The 18,374-nt window shown below is 39.9% G+C and overlaps 1 protein-coding gene across 5 annotated transcripts in view; it reads left to right on the top strand.

Moving 5' to 3' along the window:
* TMEM50B (transmembrane protein 50B) overlaps positions 1-9,879 on the top strand; it is a 36,607-nt gene extending 26,728 nt beyond the window's left edge. For 4 of the 5 annotated variants that reach the window (XM_057696746.1, XM_057696747.1, XM_057696749.1 and 1 more), the window contains exons 5-7: positions 2,022-2,114; positions 4,842-4,899; positions 8,432-9,879. In XM_057696746.1, coding sequence (XP_057552729.1) covers positions 2,022-2,114; positions 4,842-4,899; positions 8,432-8,477 — 197 coding nt within the window. In that variant the 3' untranslated portion in view covers positions 8,478-9,879. Of the gene's footprint in view, positions 1-2,021; positions 2,115-3,604; positions 3,634-4,841; positions 4,900-8,431 lie in introns of those variants that run through there. The other variant, XM_057696750.1, reaches the window with a different exon arrangement.
* The last annotated feature ends 8,495 nt before the right edge of the window (positions 9,880-18,374 follow it).

Here is an 18,374-nt window from a genome sequence, read left to right as displayed (position 1 = left end):
GATCCTTGAAGAATTGGAGAGGATGGGGTTAGTGACAAATAACAGATGAACCCAAGTTAAAAGTGCAGTGTGTGTGTGTGTGCGCGCGTGTGCGTGTACGTGCTCATGCACACATGCATGCCTTGTGCCCCAGCTTCAGCAGGTGGTGTCGGGAATGAGTGAGAATAAAGACTAAAAAAGCATGCATTAGCAAGTGATAGTGTTGTGCACAGAGCACTCATTAATTTATTTGATCATTTTTCTTTAAAAAATATTCCACGGACATTGCTGTGGATTATGTTACTATTATCTATTTTCTATAGAAAATGTCACTGTAACTTACCCAAAGCTTTTTAGCTTAAAGGTAGAACTTGCATTTGCCTTGGGTCTGTCTGGTTCCAAAGCCCATGCTTTTTACTCTTAGTAAGTGACTGTTACATTTTATTCCACGACTGTGTCCTACCCAGTTAAAATTCACAGTATAGTTTATATTTATACGTGGTGCCTTTAGTGCAAGTTCTGTTCAGTGCTTCAAAAATTAAGGACAAACTCTCTTGTAGGCATGCTCAGGTATTGCCACACTAAGTTTTCATACTACTTAAATGGTTTATTTGTAATTTATTCCCATTTAATTCCCGGAGGAATTTGCAGGAACGTGTTATTAAAGTAATAAATATACTACAAATAGAACTGTTAAATAAGAAGGAACAGAAACTAGGTAGAAAGAAGATCGTGTATTAATACTTAGGATCTAGGACAAGATGGATACTCTTAGTTGTTTATTAACCTTGACTCTGAACTTCTTGTAGTCAAAGCAAAAAAGGGAAAACATTATAGTTTTTTATTTTTTGCTAAACAAAAGCATGCTCATTTTTCAAGGGAAGTTCTTTTTTCTTGTTCAGTTCTATTAGAAACTTTTTGTGTGGTCATATATAAAGGACATGAAGGAAAATAATTAGAAGGATATTTGATAGCTCCTTTCATTCACTGTAGTATTTTTTTATTTTTATTTTTCTTCAGATCTTTATTGGTCTTTCACTTTAGATAAAAGTTGTGATTCATGAATGTGGAGGATATCTTTCTCTAAGAAACTAAACATTACTGTATATTTCTGGAGATCTGCTTAGTATTAAAATTTAGATAATCTAGGGACCCATTTCTCTCAAATATCAGCTGTTTTAACCATGCTGAGCTTTGAGCTTCTTGCATACCTGTTGTCTAAAATATATGAATTTCTGTTCACTTAGTAACAGAACATATGCAATTGAGGCAAATAGAGCTTTCTATTACGGAAGTTGGCGTGGATTTTATTTTCACTTCAGTGGTGCTTTGTTCCCCTTCCTCAGGGTGACAGGCTGTCAGTACCTGTGATCAGGGTCTGGCACAAATGCTAACTTGCTTCCCTAAAAATGTGACACTTCCCTACTCAAGTGATCACTTTACTGAGATTCTGTTGTATAAATTCTATACAGTAGGGGGTTGAAGAGATGCTTTTGTCCTTGAACTTTTCAAGGGTAGGTGGTACAGGTTGGCTGTTCAGCTGTAAAAGAGACTGAATATATTGATATGGCTGCTGTTCGTACCAAACTGAGTAGTAGCATGATATTAACATTGATGGAAAGGGGACATATGGTCCTTTTCATTTGCAGTCTCTCATTCCTGTGTAGTAATGGCTGTCTGAAACACATTTGCTGCTTCTAATAGAGCAATTACTTTGATACAGCAGGGTAATTTTTCAGTTAGGGTCTAATTAATCAGTTTAGTCAAATAATTACTTATGAAGCTTGCCTACTTTAGTTTACTCAGCTGTTCGTTTCTCTAGCCAGTAGAATGGTAACTTACCTTTTCCAAGTATCGCTTAACCACTTTTAGTTTTAGTTTCTTTTTTTAAAGTTTCATTCAGTTAATTGTTAGAGCAGGTGTATATAAATATGTGACTGTCTTTGATGGCATAGTGTGTATTAGGTTAACAGTGTTCTAATGTTATGTGTTCCTAAGAACTGCAGAAATGAGCAAAGTCATAAAGCCTATTTTTCACACAGGTGCTCGAGTTTGGCTCTTCATTGGTTTCATGTTGATGTTTGGGTCACTTATTGCTTCCATGTGGATTCTTTTTGGTGCATATGTTACCCAAAGTAAGTATTTATTCCTCCTTTATTTCATAGGAAAGATTCAGATATGTCTTTTATATTTGGCTTAGTCTGTTAACTCCCCATGGAGTAAAATTTAGTTTATTCAGTTAGCTTGAAGATAAGATTCTGTGTGAAGATGTAAATTGTTTAATAAAACTTCTCAGTGGGGTCATCGAGTGCAGTGGGGTAGCCTTGTTAGGGAATCCAAAGCACTGACAAGACCAGATAACTCAGCCATCTCTAGGGGTTCTAATTTCCTTTCTTACCCTGGACAGCCAGGCACTGTTCTGGAGGCCTTTTACTGAGGGTTGTAGTGGTAAAAATGAGAAATCTGTACAGGGCTACAGCCCCTTGTACACAATTCAAAAATCCACAAAGTGCTGAAGGTCGGGTTTTTCATAATCCCAGTTTGGCAGCAAAACCTGACCTAATGACCCAGGGCTCACTATAGTGTTTATTCCATTTAGTGAGTATTTACCTGTTTTCTTAGAGGAGTGTGGTGGAATTGATTGTGGGGTGCTGGTTCATACCCAGTTGGGGGTAAATATGTAATATGTATTATGCGCTGTGTTACCATTTTTAAATCTGAAAGATTCTGAGTTGCAAGACGTACTTTGCCCCAAGGATTTCAGGATAAGGCTTTGTGGGCCCCAGTACCTTTCTGTCCACTGATACATCTTCTGTCCAACCCCAGCCTCTAATTTTTCATTCATAGGTATAAGGGGAATTTTTTTAAGTGCAAGACTGAAGACGTGTGTAGCCTTCATATAGAAACTGTTGATGCAGTGGCGTGAGCTCTCAGTACACCATTCTGAGTTTTGTGACTGTTCCAGTCACCACAGCTCTTCATCAGGGGGGTAGCAAGAGGTTTTGAAAAGCAGGACCCAGTCTTAGCATGTGCTTCTGAAAGAATCAGAAGAGCCACTTTCACTGGCTCTCTCCCTTCACTCCAAAGATAGGAATAAGTTTCAGATAACAGTTTATTCATCTTCTGATGCCTCTGTCTTTGGAATCTCTTTGTCACTCTGTTTAGCTGTCACAACTCCTTGTCCTGACCCACAGCTGACCTTTTAATATCTTGATAGGATCCCTTGTGTCATAGATTGATCAGTGTAATATTTTGGAATACCTTTGTCTTTCATTTTGCACAAAATAAGTTAGTACAAGAGAACAGTGGTTGACTGATGTTTAATTTTTTTAAAATTTATTTATTTATTATTCTTTTTGAGGTACACCAAGTTCAATCATCTGTATTTATACACATATTCCCGTATTCCCTCCCTCCCTCGACGCCCCCCTACCCTCCCCGTCCCAGTCCTTTAAGGCATCATCCATCCTCGAGTTGAAGTCCCTTTGTTATACAGCAACTTCCCACTGGCTATCTACTTTACAGTTGGTAGTATATATATGTCTGTGCTACTCTCTCACTTTGTCCTAGCTTCCCCTTCACCCCCCGCCCCACCAAACCTCGAGTTCTCCAGTCCATTCTCTGCATACTGATGTTTAATTAATACTGCTCTATAATGTGTTATTTTAGTTAAAGATACAGTGGAGCACGCAGTTCTAGCATGAAGCTTCTTTTGAGGGAAAGTACTTTTTTTTTCTTTTTTTTTGGCGGCACCACACAGCTTGGGGGATCTCAGTTCCCTGACCAGGGATCGAACACATGCCCTTGGCAGTGAAAGTGCAGAGTCCTAACCACTGGACCAGCAGGGAGTTCCCTCAGTTGTCATATCGTAATCTTTAAAGAACTAGTACATATTGAGACATTTCTCAATTATGAATCTCATCTTTATATTTCTGCAGCGTTGCTCATTATATATACTTTTTTTCTGGAACTGTTCATAACCATAGTAGCAGCTAACATTTACATAGCACTTTATGGGCCTAATACTGTTCTGAGTACTAGGCATCTAGAGTACCCCACATCTCTCATGCTGTGTGGGGTAGGTGCTGTTACAATGCCCATTTTACAGATGAGGAAAGTAAGGCAAAATGAGGTTAAATAATTTGCCCATGGTCATACATTTAGTCAGTGGTAGAGTTAGGATTCAAATCCAGGGGTTTGGCTGAAGCTTGGGGTTTTTAACATGCAGCTATATTGTTTGCTATGATATCAGAGGCTAAATATTGAATATGTCTTCATCCCAACTAATATTTTTAGTCAACACTGATAGTTTTATAAAAGTTAAATATCCACAAAAAATTTGAGTAATTTCCAGTGTTTTCTTTTTCCTTCCTGTGAAGATAGTGACTGTTTTCTCCAGGAGAGTATGATGATGAATTATAATGGTTCTTTTTATATATGTCAGATTTGTGCAATAAAACTCCTGAATTCATGGAAGAAAATAAAATGAAGACTCTTAAATCATCGAAAGTTTAATCTGCATCTTTCTCACGCTGTGTATTTCTGCATTGGCCGTAGGAGGTGAAGGGATGAGCTGCTGCTCCCTCAGCAGTTCCGGTGGGGCTGGAACCATCGCAACTGCTTTAGACAAAAAGAAAACCCAATAAGTTCGTTGTCTTTTATCCAGAGTGAGAGTAATCCTTTGTTTTGGGAGAATGAGATTGTCGTTTTCTTGTTTCAATTTCGTTGTGGATTTCTTAGAGTTAATGAATAATAGTAGTATTTTTTAATATACAGAGCATGTCATTATGAATGGCACGAATACTTTGCTACTGCCATTTGCCTTTTGTAATCATCTGATCTGTTTTACTTTGTATGTGCAGATACTGATGTTTATCCAGGACTAGCTGTGTTTTTTCAAAATGCACTTATATTTTTTAGGTAAGTTGCCTAATTTTTTAACTCTATACCTATAACATTTACAGGAATGTAATCTTTATTGTAACAGCAGCATATGCACTGGAACATGTATAAATCCCTTGGATTAGTTACAATGTATAGAACTTCTTTTAATAGGTGAAAATTCTAGTATTACATAAAAGCAAACATTTAATTAAGGGCCCTGCTATGTGCCCAGACCTCAGCTAGATGCTTTGTATATGTTACCTTTTAAATTCCCATGTAATTATCTTAAGTATATAAACCAGGTGGTGCTCCCATTTTATAGATGAGAAAATAAGACTCAGAGCTTACTTAAGGCCACTTAGCTAGAAATGCAGAACAGGGATGTGAACCCAGACTGCTGCTTCCATAGCCTGTGTTTTGTTAAGAAACTATATCATGTACCTTTAATAAAAAAGAGAAAAAAAGAAATTAGAATTAATACATAGTATATGCCTGTCATATACAAAACCTGGTGGGGGAATTGGATTTTTTATTAGGTTTTTAAGATAACTTAAAGTAAGTATAAAAATAAAACAATATTAAAAGTATTTTTTAGGGGCAATCTTCCAAAAAGCTTCTAAAATGAAGCCTTTGCTTTTCAGAATGAAATGTCTTTTAGTGTAAAGATAGGTATTTTAGGCATCCTTTATAAAATTACATCCCTTACCCCATACCCCTCCCACAAAAGCGTTAAGATCCAAGCCTTGAAGAAGTTCATCTTTGTCATTGGTTTTAAGCAATTTGATTATGATGTGCTGTGGTGTAGTTTTCTTGATATTTCTTCTGTTTGTTGTTCATTGAGTTTCTTGGATCTGTGGATTTATAGTTTTCATCAAATTGGGAACCTTTTCAGCCATTATTTCTTCAGATATTTTTTCTGTCCACCCTGCCCTTCTGGATTTCAATTACATGTATATTAGGCTGCTGGAAGGCATCCCCCAGCTCTCTGGTGATTAGTTCTTTTCTTGTTTTTTTCCTTACCTCTCCACCCCTTCTCTTACCCCCTAGCTCCACCAAGTATTCTCTTTTCTTGTTTTCTCTATCAGACTTACAATTTGATAGTTTCTGTTGTTATATCTTTAAGTTCACTAATTTCTACTTCTGTCATGTCTAATGTGCTGTTACTCCCATCCAGTGTGTTTTTCTTCTCAGACATTGTATTTTTCATCTCTGTTAGCTTTTTTTTATTTTTATTTTTTACTTTATTTTTTTTGGCTGCATTGGGTCTTCGTTGCTGGCACGGGCTTTTCTCTAGTTGTGGCAAGCAGGGGCTACTCTTCATTGTGGTGCTTGGGCTTCTCAGTGTGGTGGCTTCTCTTGTTGCAGAGCACAGGCTCTAGGGGCGTGGACTTTAGGAGTTGCAGCACATGGGCTTCAGTAGTTGTGGCTTGAGGGCTCTAGAATGTAGGCTCAGTAGTTGTGGTGCATGGGCTTAGTTGCTCCAGGGCATGTGGGATCTTCCCGGACCAGGGATCGAACTTGTGTCCCCTGCATTGGCAGGCGATTCTTAACCACTGCATCACCAGGGGAAGTCCCTTATCTCTATTAGCTGACTTTTTTTTTTTTTTTACAATTTCCACGTCTCTCCCTAACATGCTAATGCATTCCTCTGCCTTCTCGAACATATGAAATATGTTTATAACTATTTCAGTGTCCTTGTCTAATTGTGTCAATTCTTAGTCTGTTTCTATTGATTTCTTTTTTCTTCTTTCATTCTGGATCTCTTTTCCCCTATTTGTCACTTTGCATGCAGCTTACTGGGGGCTGGACTCTCGGGTATTCCTTGAAACGCTTTTGAGCTTTGTTCTGGATGCAGCTCAGTCACTTGGAAACAGTTTGATCCTTTCCAGTCTTTCTATTAAGCTTCGTTAGGCAGGACCAAAGCAGCTTTCGCCTGGAATTAATATGTTGCCCTTGCTAAGGTAGTACACTTCTGAGTATTCTTCCTGACGCTCCACGTATCCTGAGGCTTTCCACCCTGCTATGAGATTCTGAAGTTTTCCCAGCCCTGTAGGAGCTCTGGGAATTGTTCTTTCCAATGGTTCCTGCCCTTTTCTTGGGTAGTTTCCTCATATGCATCTGCCATCAGTATTTGGCAGAAGCCTCAAGGGCCTGATCTCCTGGACTCCCCCTCTCTAGCTCTTGGTACTCTGCCTTGCACACTCTAGCCACTTGGCCTCCCTGAACTCTCAACTCTGTTTCCTCAACTCAGGGAGACCTCAACTGCCTGAGTTCCCTTGTATTGCACTGTGGCCTGGACACTCTTGGTTTTGAAAGATGTTTGACAGTCTGTGCGATCTCGTGATTGTATTTCTTGGCATGTGACTGACAAGCCTTCTGGGAATACAGTGAATTTTCATGAAGACATCTTAGGCACTGTTGGAGATCAAATATAAATTCAGATTCAGCCCTGTATAGTGGTAGGTGAGTCCTTATAAATGACAGTTGGACGAACAGAAACCTTGTGTGTATAAAGGCCTGTGCGGGGCAGTGACGACCGCATCAACTGTTCGCTCTGCCCAGAGGCTGGCAAGTTATCCAACCAAGTGTGTGCTTGCTGTGTGCTGGGCCTTTTCTAAGCACCAGAGTGCAGCTCCTACTTCTCTGGCCACTCTTCCTCTGTTTCCTTTGCAGGCTGATCCTCCACCCTTGGCCGCTAACTTTTGAAGTTTCTTATGGTTCTGTTCTAGGCCTCTTCTTGACTCGTTCTTTCTCTAGGTGAGGTCCTTTTTGCTTGGGACTTCAGTTACTGCCCGTATGCCAGTGAGTCGCAGATGTCTATCTCCACGTCTCAACCACATATCCGATTTCCCCTCTTGGGTGGCTGACATTTCAAATCTTACACATCCAACGTACCCACAACTCAAACTCATGGTCCCAGAGTGTCCTGTCTCTCTGACCCTCTCCTTCCCCTGAGATAATTCCCACTCTCCTTTGAGATCTCAGTTCAGTCACCACTTCCTCAAGAAAACCCTCCTGACCTCTAACTAGGTCAGATCCTTATAGTTCCCTCTCTTGGTACCATGTGTGTCTTTGAGTTGGAATTTGATTGTCTCCCATTGGTGAGCACATTTGTCTTATTTTGACTCACAGTCACATTCCCAGTGCTTAGCCAGCTGTCTGGTGCCCAGCCAATACCCTGTACAGTAATTATTTATTAAATGAACGAAAAATTGCAGCATGGTCTGTTTTAGGATGCTTCAGTTTTTGTAGCTCAGATATTGTCAAATCATAGAGATGTGAGTGGCCCTAATGCCGGCCATTTTGGGAAATTCCCCCCTTTCCTTACAAGTGGTCCTATCTAGTAACTTCAGGCTTTAAGAAGATATTTAATTAAGCTCAGCCATCAAGGTCAACAAACTACTTTATGAAAAATAAGCAAATTCAGACCAACACCACCACAATCTTTAATTTTAGAAATTGATACAAAGGTTTCAGTGAGGTACCCATCAAAGCATATTTAGAAAATGAATTCTCTGTTGCGTTTTTATGTGATTTTACCTCATGATTTATTTTAATACCTTTCTAGCACTTTGATCTACAAATTTGGAAGAACCGAAGAGCTGTGGACCTGAAATCACTTCTCAAATCACATTTTCCTTTTGTTATATTCTATTTGTAGATAAGTTTTTATCTCTCAATATAATTTACACATTGCCAAATGGAATAGATTGTATATTAAATGTTTTGTTTCTTTACACTTTTATGCTCTGAGTTTTAAAATAGTTTTATGGAATTTCTGTCCTTTTTTTTTCGTTGTTAATATGTACATAGTATAAGACTGTATAGATGAGATGATGGGTGTTGGTTTTTTTTAATTCCTGAAGACTTAAGCTTAGTCTGTTCCCTGAGCCAGGGTTGTATCATCATGTCATTGTAGAGTTAACTACTTTGTCTCAGTATCTCTGATTTTCAAAGATGTGCAAAAAATACAGCTCCATATATCTGAAATAAGCACTGAGCCATTAAAAAGGGTATTTCAGCAAGTTGTAATTTATTTTGGTTTAAAAATGAGATTTTTTTTTTGAAGGAAAAATGTTTTTTCTTATGTATAAAAGAAGTGGACTTTTATATGAAGATTTTTAAAAATGCGTGAAGGACTGGTTTGAAAGCCTCTTTTAGAAACAATTCCTCTAATATGACTTTACTTGAGAAGGGATAATACATGATCAGATAAGCTCAGTTTTATGTGGTTGAGGTAAGAAGACTGTGAGGCAGGTCAGCAACATGCTTCTTACAAACACAGCTTAAATGGTTCTCTTTTGACAGCCTACTATTATCCGACGTTACAAAATTCTACATCAAGCAAGTTTGCAACACCTGCAGTTTAAAAGCATGACCCATATAACAAAAAGTGGGATAATTAGTTTCAAAATAAAGCACTTCTTCCCTAAGGAATTATTATGACCTAGTGAAAAATTAGGTGTTTCATCCACTGAATTACTGACTACAAGTCTCTTTTTGCTCTAGCTCTCAAGCTTTAGGTGAATTCTTCTTACAGAATATGTCTTTAACCTGAAAGTTCTTACTCCAGTCAAAAACTTCTTTTGCTGAGTTTGAAATACTGTATTTGCACTGAGTGTATTCCCGTGAGAGATTTCAAAGGGATAGCTGGGTCTTTATTTCTATTTTTGCTTTCCTTTGTTATACAGGTTTTGTGTTGCACTTTTTTCCTCCAGAGGGATTTTTCTAGAGCCTTTTGTTGTAAAACAGAATAATATCAATGGTATTATATGCAGCTTCTAATATAAGCCTTATTTTGCTTTAACGTCTCTCCTCTCTGAGGATTTACTGTGCACAGAGTATGAAGCAGTTTGTGGAATGCTGTGCCTTTGTCTAGATACCATCTTGTTTAATTACTTCTTTCTTTGTTGTTTTTTTCCTAAAAAAAACCTCTGTCTTGCTTCCAACAAATTGTAAGACTAATTACTTGTTTCCATTCCCTTGTAACTGTTGCAATAAATATTACTTCTCACACATTCTAATATTGTTAAATCTGTTGGAAAAATGAACTATAAAATTTGGTTTGCTGTTCATTTTTCAGTTACTCAAGTGGACCTGGTCAAAGAAGCCTTTATAAAATAAGGATAAATATGTATATTTTGGGGGGGTGGGGTGGGGTAGGGGGAGCTGCGCCACACAGCCTGTGGGATCCTAGTTCCCTGACCAAGGATTGAACCCGGGCCCTCGGCAGTGAAAGCGTGGAGTCCTAACCACTGGACTGGCAGGGAGTTCCCAGGAGAAATATATTATACTCAGATTTGTGAAATGCTTGTGTGAAGGCTAACAAAGGGCATCCAGAAGGCTGACTGGAATAATGGCTGTTTTTTCTATTTTTGACTCTCATGAATTTGTTTTTTAACTGTGAGCAAATCACTTAATTTCCCTGTTTGTTTCCTCATTAAAAAAAAAAGGAGATAATGTTAGTATCCACATCTATCAGACATTGTGAGTTAGAATAGAGTCTTCTGTAATCATTTGAAGATACATGTGATTCCCTTAACATAAAGATCTCCCTGTTACACAGGTTCAGTGGCTGTTGAATCTGAGTGTCTTTTGGTGTTGTTTTGTGTATAGACCAGTATTACCAGAGCATTATATTTTATTAATTACACTTGTTTCTAAGATCCTGATCGTATACTTTATGTTGTTGCTGCAGAGGCTAGATTTTTCCATTATATAAGTTTTTGACATGCATCACTATAATGAAGTAGCGAGATTGAAGACTGGAGGGTCAATGCTATAGAACATTTGCTGCTTGTGCAAGAATCCCAGGAGTGTTCGATGTAGATGCCTTGAACTCAGGTTCGCTACAGTTTTCCATGATGGGGGGGTTTGCAAACATAACGTCAGCTCTGGACCATTTTCTCTTTTTCCTCATTGCTCCATTTTTTTTTTCATATTTATTTCTTTGTTTGGTTATGTTGGGTCTTAGTTGCAGCTCCAGGGCTCTTTATTTGTGGCATGCATGTGGGATCTAGTTCCCTGACCAGGGGTCAAACCCGGGCCCCCTGCACTGGGAGCATGGAGTCTTAACCACTGTGCCACTAGGGAAGTCCCTCCCATTGCTCCATTTTATCTTACTTTGCGTTGCATTGTGTTACGTTGCATTACATTACCTGCATTGGGTCTTCATTGCTGCCCGTGGGCTTTCTCTAGTTGGTGGCAAGTGAGGGCTACTCTTCATTGCGGTGCGCTGGCTTCTCGGGTAGCTTCTCTTGTGGAGCATGGGCTCTAGGCATGCGAGGGCTTCAGTAGTTGCAGCACATGGACTCAGCAGTTGCAGCGTGCAGGCTCAGTAGTTGTGGCTCTCGGGCTCTAGAGCACAGGCTCAGTAGTTTTGGTGCAGGGGTCTTTCTGCTCCTTGGCATGTGGAATCTTCCCGGAGCAGCATCCGTGTCCCCTGCACTGGCAGGCAGATTCCCAACCACTGCGCCACCAGGAAAGTCCCTCTATTTTCTATTTAATTACTTCATATCAAATATCAAAGCTCTGCCAATCTTATAAATTTATCCCATTTTTTCCCCTGTACTCACCTGTCATCACACTCTCATTTTGATTCTGTTTAAAGTTTATAAACGCTGGGGACTACTTTTAGATATTTTAATCTCAAGTAAATCCGGAGGGAGAAACATCTGATGCTAATTTTATTCTGCTGTACACAGTTTCATATTTTGTTTTCAACAGGCTGTGCTGTTATTTTAGAGCAATCTATTCACTGTATCATCTGTTCAGACTGGAAAGATTGAAGTAGAAATGACTTGAAGTAGAAATTATTATTTTAGTCCCTTTGTTGCTTGTTTTTCTTATTTGATTGAAGACAAAGGAATAGCCTAAAGTGATGGACAGGTTCAGTGCTTTTCTGAAAAATTGCTGAGGAAAATCAGAAGATGCTCATTTAATCCTGGAGTAGTTCTTTACCTTAAGGGAATTGTGACACCATTTTTGTTTTTACAACCCACTCCCATTTTCCTGAAAATAGTCTTTATTATATTTGCATTTTATTAAAAATGAACTATTTATATTTCCATCCTGGTTCTTTCATATCTAAAGGCAGTATCACTTTTCTTATCCTCCCCTCCCCTCAGTTTCATTATGACTGAGCCCAAAATATTTTCTCCACCTCTTCTTTTCCCTTCCCCCATACCTTAAGCTGTCAAGCTTTTCCAATACAGTCAATTCTCATTATTCACAGTAGGTAGGTTCTATAAAGCCTCCCCAAGACCGAATTAGTGAATTCTGAATCATTGCTCCTGGGGGAAATGCTGGGTTAGATGAGCCTTTGGCCACAATATTTTCCTCAACCACCGATACATGGTCTTGCTTCATGTATGTTTCTGTTTAAAAACTCCTTGTTTAATATTGTTGATTCATAACCTTGAGTTGAAAGCAGCATATAACTTATGCCTGAAGGAAGCTTATAACTCATGCATTTTTTCCCACCAGGCCCATTCCAGTCTAGGGGGCCATTTTACACAGTGAAATCAGTAACACGACAAAAATGTGAAAAATATGGCACAAAATAGGCCATGAAAAGGACACATTACAGCACGAGAGCTAGAACAAGACGGCAGAGCTTCGGCTCATTCCACCTCAGCTGGAAATTTGTGGGTCAGGTGACACCAGTTATTACTCGACGCATATCTGCAAGTGACCAGGACATGGCGTGAGTGTTGACTTGGGAGTTAACAAATATTTTATCGAGTAAGTGAACGTCCACATAATGAAGTTTGACTGCAGTTTATAAAGAACTCTGATTGACCTCATCTTCTTTTAGCAGAGAGTTACTTTTTCACCATCATTCCTATCATGGTCCATCATTTCTTTCTTCATTCAGTACTCTTACCGCCAGCTAAATCTTCCCGCTGTAGGGCCCTGTTTCATCATGTCATTTTCCTGCTTACCGCTGGTTGCTGACATGTACGGAGCGCTTTCTACGTCCTGTGTATGGTCTCATTTCATCCTTACAATTGGAGGTCGGAACTTGTATCTGGAGAGGTGAAGTGACGTGCCTGTGGGTCCGGATCACGGCTCAGGCCCTTCCTGATGAAGTCCTCCTCTTCTCACAGCATTTCCCAAGCAGCCCTAGAACCTTGGCATTGCTTTAGGAAAAAAGTGCGCACTGGTCCGAGAAGCTTGGGAGACCCTCAGCTGAACTAGGTTAAAACTTTTTTTTCCTGTAAATTTTTTTTCTTAAGAGTTTTTTAGTAAAATACGTCTTGTATGTTTTTAGGAAGGAAGTGTCAATTCAATGGTGTTTTTCATCCTTGAGTCCTGGAAATTTATCTCCTGGAACATGTTGAGAAATAAAATTTGGGGAACTGCTGCTCTGGTGACTTTAGAAGAATAGATAGAATGCAGGGAATTGACAAAGGAAAGGGAAACTTAGGTGTGGATGTCGTGACCTTGGGAAAAGCCAGCGGCCAGGCTGACATGAAGGATAGAAATGGTGAGGGTGGAGAGAGGAGAAGAGTATTTCCAGTTGCATTGTTCCTGGAGATGTCTGGTGTTGGAGTTGAGATTCTTGGGGGACTATGGATTTATGTTTAGGTTGGTTTACTTTTCCCTAATTCTGCCACTGCCACTTATTAGCTATGTGACCCCGAGGCTGTTTGTCCTTCAGTCCTGGTGCCTGGAAACGGTAAGTGATAGATAAAGCTGAGTCCTGCTCTCCCTGGTGGCTTTGCCTGCAGGGGGTTTTCCTTCCTCATTTGATGGCTTTTTAGCCTTTTGTCACAAGGTGGCGTGCCACCTAAAAAAGAATCTGGAGTCGGTGTTTGTTTTGAGTCTGCCAATGCTTTTTGTTTTTTAAGCTTTTTATTGGAATATAATTTCTTTATACTCTTTTTTAAAAATTTTTTTAATTGGAACATAATTGCTTTACACTCTTGTACCAGCTTATGAGGTACACCAAAGTGAATCAGCTGTATTTATACACATATCCCCATATCCCCTCCCTCCCGTGACTCCCCCCACCCTCCCCGTCCCAGCCCTCCAAAGCATCACCCATCATCGAGTTGATCTCCCTTTGTTATACAGCAACTTCCCACTAGCTATCTATTTTACAGTTGGTAGTATATATATGTCTATGCTACTCTCTCTCTTCATCCCAGCTTCCCCTTTGCCCCCCCGCCCCCCCAACCCCATGTCCTCCAGTCCATTCTCTGCATCTGCATCCTTCTTCTCGTCCTGTCACTGGGTTCATCAGTACCTTTTTTTTTTTTTTTAGATTCTGTATATATGAGTTAGCATACAATACTTGTTTTTCTCTTTCTGGCTTACTTCACTCTGTATGACAGACTCTAGGTCTATCCACCTCATTATATAGAGCTCCATTTCATTCCTTTTGATGGCTGAGTAATATTCCATTGCATATATGTGCCACATCTTCTTTCCATTCATCTTTTGATGGGCATTTAGGTGCTTCCATGTCCTGGCTATTGTAAATAGTGCTGCAATGAACATTGTGGTACATGTTTCTTTTTGGATTATGGTTTTCTCTGGGTATATATATGTATATATTTTTTAGCAGATTTAACATAGCTTAAGTCATTTTACATAGGGTTTTTCGATGGTAGTATATGCCACTGCAATTCTTTAAGCTGCAGCAAGTAGGGTATTTTAAATTTCTACAAGTTGGAGTGGCAGGGCAAGCCTTCTAGACCCCTGTTGATTAAGTCAGTGCAGAGATAACCAGATCTTTGATTTAGGAGCACCTCATCCAGGTGACAAAAAGGGATTCAGCATGAGGCTATGTTTACTTCCTGTTATGAAAGTTACAAGTGCAGAGATTGACTAACTTTATTTTGAAATAACTTCAGACTTACAGGAAAGTTACAAAAATAACTCAGAGAATTCCTGTATAACCTTTAGATTCCCCAAAGTTAACATTTTACCACACTTGCTTTAGTCTATTTTTTTCTGAGATGTTTGACAATGTGCTGCAGACAGGATGCCTCTTTACCCTTGAATACCTCCATGTATATTTCCCCAAATCACAACTACTGTACAATACCAGAATCAGGAAGTTAATATTGATACAGCACTAAGCACTTCATTCAAATTTTGCCAAGTGCCCCACTAGTATGCTTTATAGTAAAGAAAAATAAGGTTTTTTCTGTTCCAGAATCCAGTCTATGATCACACATTGCATTTAGTTGTCATGGCCCTTTAGTGGCTCTTAAGCTTGGACAACTTCAGCCTGTATCCTTCATGACTAGGTATTTTTGAAGAACGAAGACCAGCTGTTGTGTAGAATGCCCCTCAATTTTGGTTCGTCTCATGTTCCATCATGGTTAAATTCTGGTTATGCAGTTTGGGCAGGAATAACAGAAGTTACAGTTTCAGGACATCTAAGTAAGCACACATCTGTCCCAGTACTGGTGATTTTAACTTTGCTTGCCTGATCTAGGTGGTGTACACCAGGTATCTCCACCTTAAAGTAGCTGTTTTTCTCCTTTGTAATTATTAAAGTACCTTGTGGGGAGAGAGATTGATTAATTTAATAAGTCAAACAGAACAAGTTCGTTGTACTTTTTACTAATAGCATTAAGTAGACTTGAACTAAAGTGGCCCTCTGATATGACAGAGGAGATATACAGATTGTAACAAATTACAATCTTTACTTGTCTGGTTGAAGAAAAACCCAGATGTTGGGGAGATGGTGAGGATTTAACCTCATCCTGAAATCTGCCTGTTTTCAGTCTCTTCCATTCCAGTCTCTTGGGCCAGAGCACTGAGCTTTGATTTTATACACAATTTGTGATATTATTTCATTACATTTTATTTTATTTATTTATTTTGGCTGTGCTGCGTGGCTTGCGGGATCTTAGTTCCCGCACCGGGGATCAAATCCATGCCTCCTGCAGTGGAAGCACGGAGCCTTAACCACTGGACCACCAAGTATGTCCCATTATTTCATTATAAAAAGGAATATTCTCTAGAAAATGGCTGGAAAACAGTAAAAAGAAATTCACGTTACTGTATAAAGTCTACTAGTGGCGTTTTGTGTATAATAAGTTTTAAATGTGGTTTTGCAAGTTAACATGGAAACCTCATCATTAATTTTGACAGTTTTTCAAGAGGAAATTCTAAGTCTCAAAGGAACCACATACGTTTGTTGTGTATGTAAATGGCACTCCTGGGGTTGTGCAGTGCACAGCCTATACAAATGTACCCATGGCCCTGACTATTGGTGCTGTGTTCATCTTCTAGTTGTACCATGGGGCTGGCCAGTTGAGAAGTGTTTGGGGTACCTGGAGTTACACACAGTCATACTAAGATTCACAGCAACATCTCAGAAAGGAGCTAGTCAAGAAACATAACGGTTTAATTAATTAATTGAATTTTATGCCAGGCCATTTACTTGCCCATGCCCATTCACAAGGACCTCAGAGTCCTATCTGGACTCATCAGCTCTTGGAGGGTTTAGGCCTTCTCTCATGCTCTAAACTACAGAAAGTTCACTTATTATCCACAGGGACGATATCATATAGTTCTATTCACCTGAATACAAAAGTGAATCAAGTCCAAGTCATATTCATTATAAATTGTTATTCACACCACTGTTTAATTACAAGGGAAAAGTAGTTAATGTCTTTTGCGAGTGATTATGTTTTAGCTAGGCATATGTATGTAAAGAAACCCTGGGGTCTGCCTCCCCAACTTTTTTAATAAATTGGGGGCCCGGAGAAGCCAATGCTGCCTGTATTTCGTTAGCGGGATGAAGTTGTAGGCAGCATCCTTCTGTCTGCCTAGGGTGCCGGCGAATGGCACCAACCAGATCCCTCCCCCGAGCCAAGTGCTGCCCACTCTGGCCAGTTTCCGTGCTCTCCCGAGGCAGCTGGCCATCTTCCCTCACCAAAAACTGGGAGCAAGGAGGAAGAGGTCACGTTCACTATATTCCCATCAGAGAGCTGTTGCTTCTTAGGAGGGCCTGCGAAAACGTTGAGGAGCAGGAGGTCTGACTGCTCCACCAGAAGATGCCTGTGTGGATTTGCACTCTCACCAAATAGTAGGGACGGTTTAGGATGTTCTTGCCTAAAATACAGGCTTTCTGGCATAAAGCAAATTTATTTTGGAGTGCCCTGGGGCACCTTAGAGGGGGGTACAAAGTTGTTTCCCAGTAACTGAAAGCAGCATGACTAGTGACTGTGGGCTTAGAAAAGGAACATTTATTGAATTTTGCTTAAAGACAGAGACAGAACATCTACACATTATAGGCAGAATATAATGAGCAGAAGAGACAGAAATGGCAGCAGCGTGGGAAGGGACAATTAATACCATGTTTTGGTGAGACGATTTACATGAAGAAGTTGAATCTTTTAGAATGAAAAGAATTACAATAAGCAAAGATGATGACAGGATGTTTCATACAGGGGTGGACCGCAGCCTTTTAAAAAACCCTATGGACAGAGATAAGTGATGGTAAATGAAATAAAAGTCACAAAGGTAGATTGCCCCAAGCACGGGCTAGGACCTGAGCTGTTCTCCACACTGGCAGTTTCTGGGTGAGAGGGCAGCAGTGGTTTCTCCAGTTAGAGTAGATGGGCTGGTGACCTACAGATATGGAGAAAGTCTCCCTTCTCTGCCCCGACCTTGCCTCCAACTCCCTCCGGGGGGCCTCCCTTCTCTGCTTCCATGTCCATCAGGTCCTCGCCCTGCTGGCCTTGGCACCATCCAGAGCAAGAGGGGTTCACCCAGCAGCTTTTTCTCCCAGGGCACTGAGGTCCTGGCGACAGTCTGCATGCTTAGGAACCCCCAGGGGGCGCTATTCACAGTGCAGGCACAGGAGATAGTACGGACACTTAAGAAAATCGTGGCACAAGCAGAGTCTTGAAAGGTTGGTGTCTATCTAATTCACATAATGGTACCTTATGGGCTAGCAGTGGCCTTAATCCAACTCACCCATCATCTCTGGGTGATCTGTTTTTTAAAAAATTTGTATTGGAGTACAGTTGCTTTACAATGTTGTGTTAGTTTCTACTGTACAGCAAAGTGAATCAGCTATATGTATAGATATACCCCCTCTATTTTGGATTTCCTCCCCATTTAGGTCACCACAGAGCATTAAGTAGGGTTCCCTGTGTCTGGGTGACCTATTACTGACATAGGGCCTACTTTCCTCCACTGACCTTTGTATTCCTAAACTGTATCCAGGGTACGTAGTCCATAATGTGCTTTATAGAATACATGCAAGAATCAAACACACCTCCTCCCACATAATATATGAACCTTGAATTAAACAGTCTCAGTATCAAATGGGGTCTCGTAGGGACCTTCTGTAACTGTATAAACATAAATAATGGGAATAAGTCTGTTTTCTCCGATACAACGAACATTTAATTGAATAAGGGTCATCAAACTCTTTCTGTAAGGATTCAGGTAGTAAATATTTTAGGCTTTGTAGACAAATAATCTCTGGCAACTACTTAATTCCGCCTTGCAGTGCAAAAGGAGCCATGGACAATACA

The sequence above is a fragment of the Hippopotamus amphibius genome, chromosome 10 (assembly GCF_030028045.1).
Source record: "Hippopotamus amphibius kiboko isolate mHipAmp2 chromosome 10, mHipAmp2.hap2, whole genome shotgun sequence".
Taxonomy (NCBI): domain Eukaryota; kingdom Metazoa; phylum Chordata; class Mammalia; order Artiodactyla; family Hippopotamidae; genus Hippopotamus; species Hippopotamus amphibius.
Note: the sequence above shows the minus strand (reverse complement) of the source record. Positions and strands in the feature narration are given on the sequence as shown.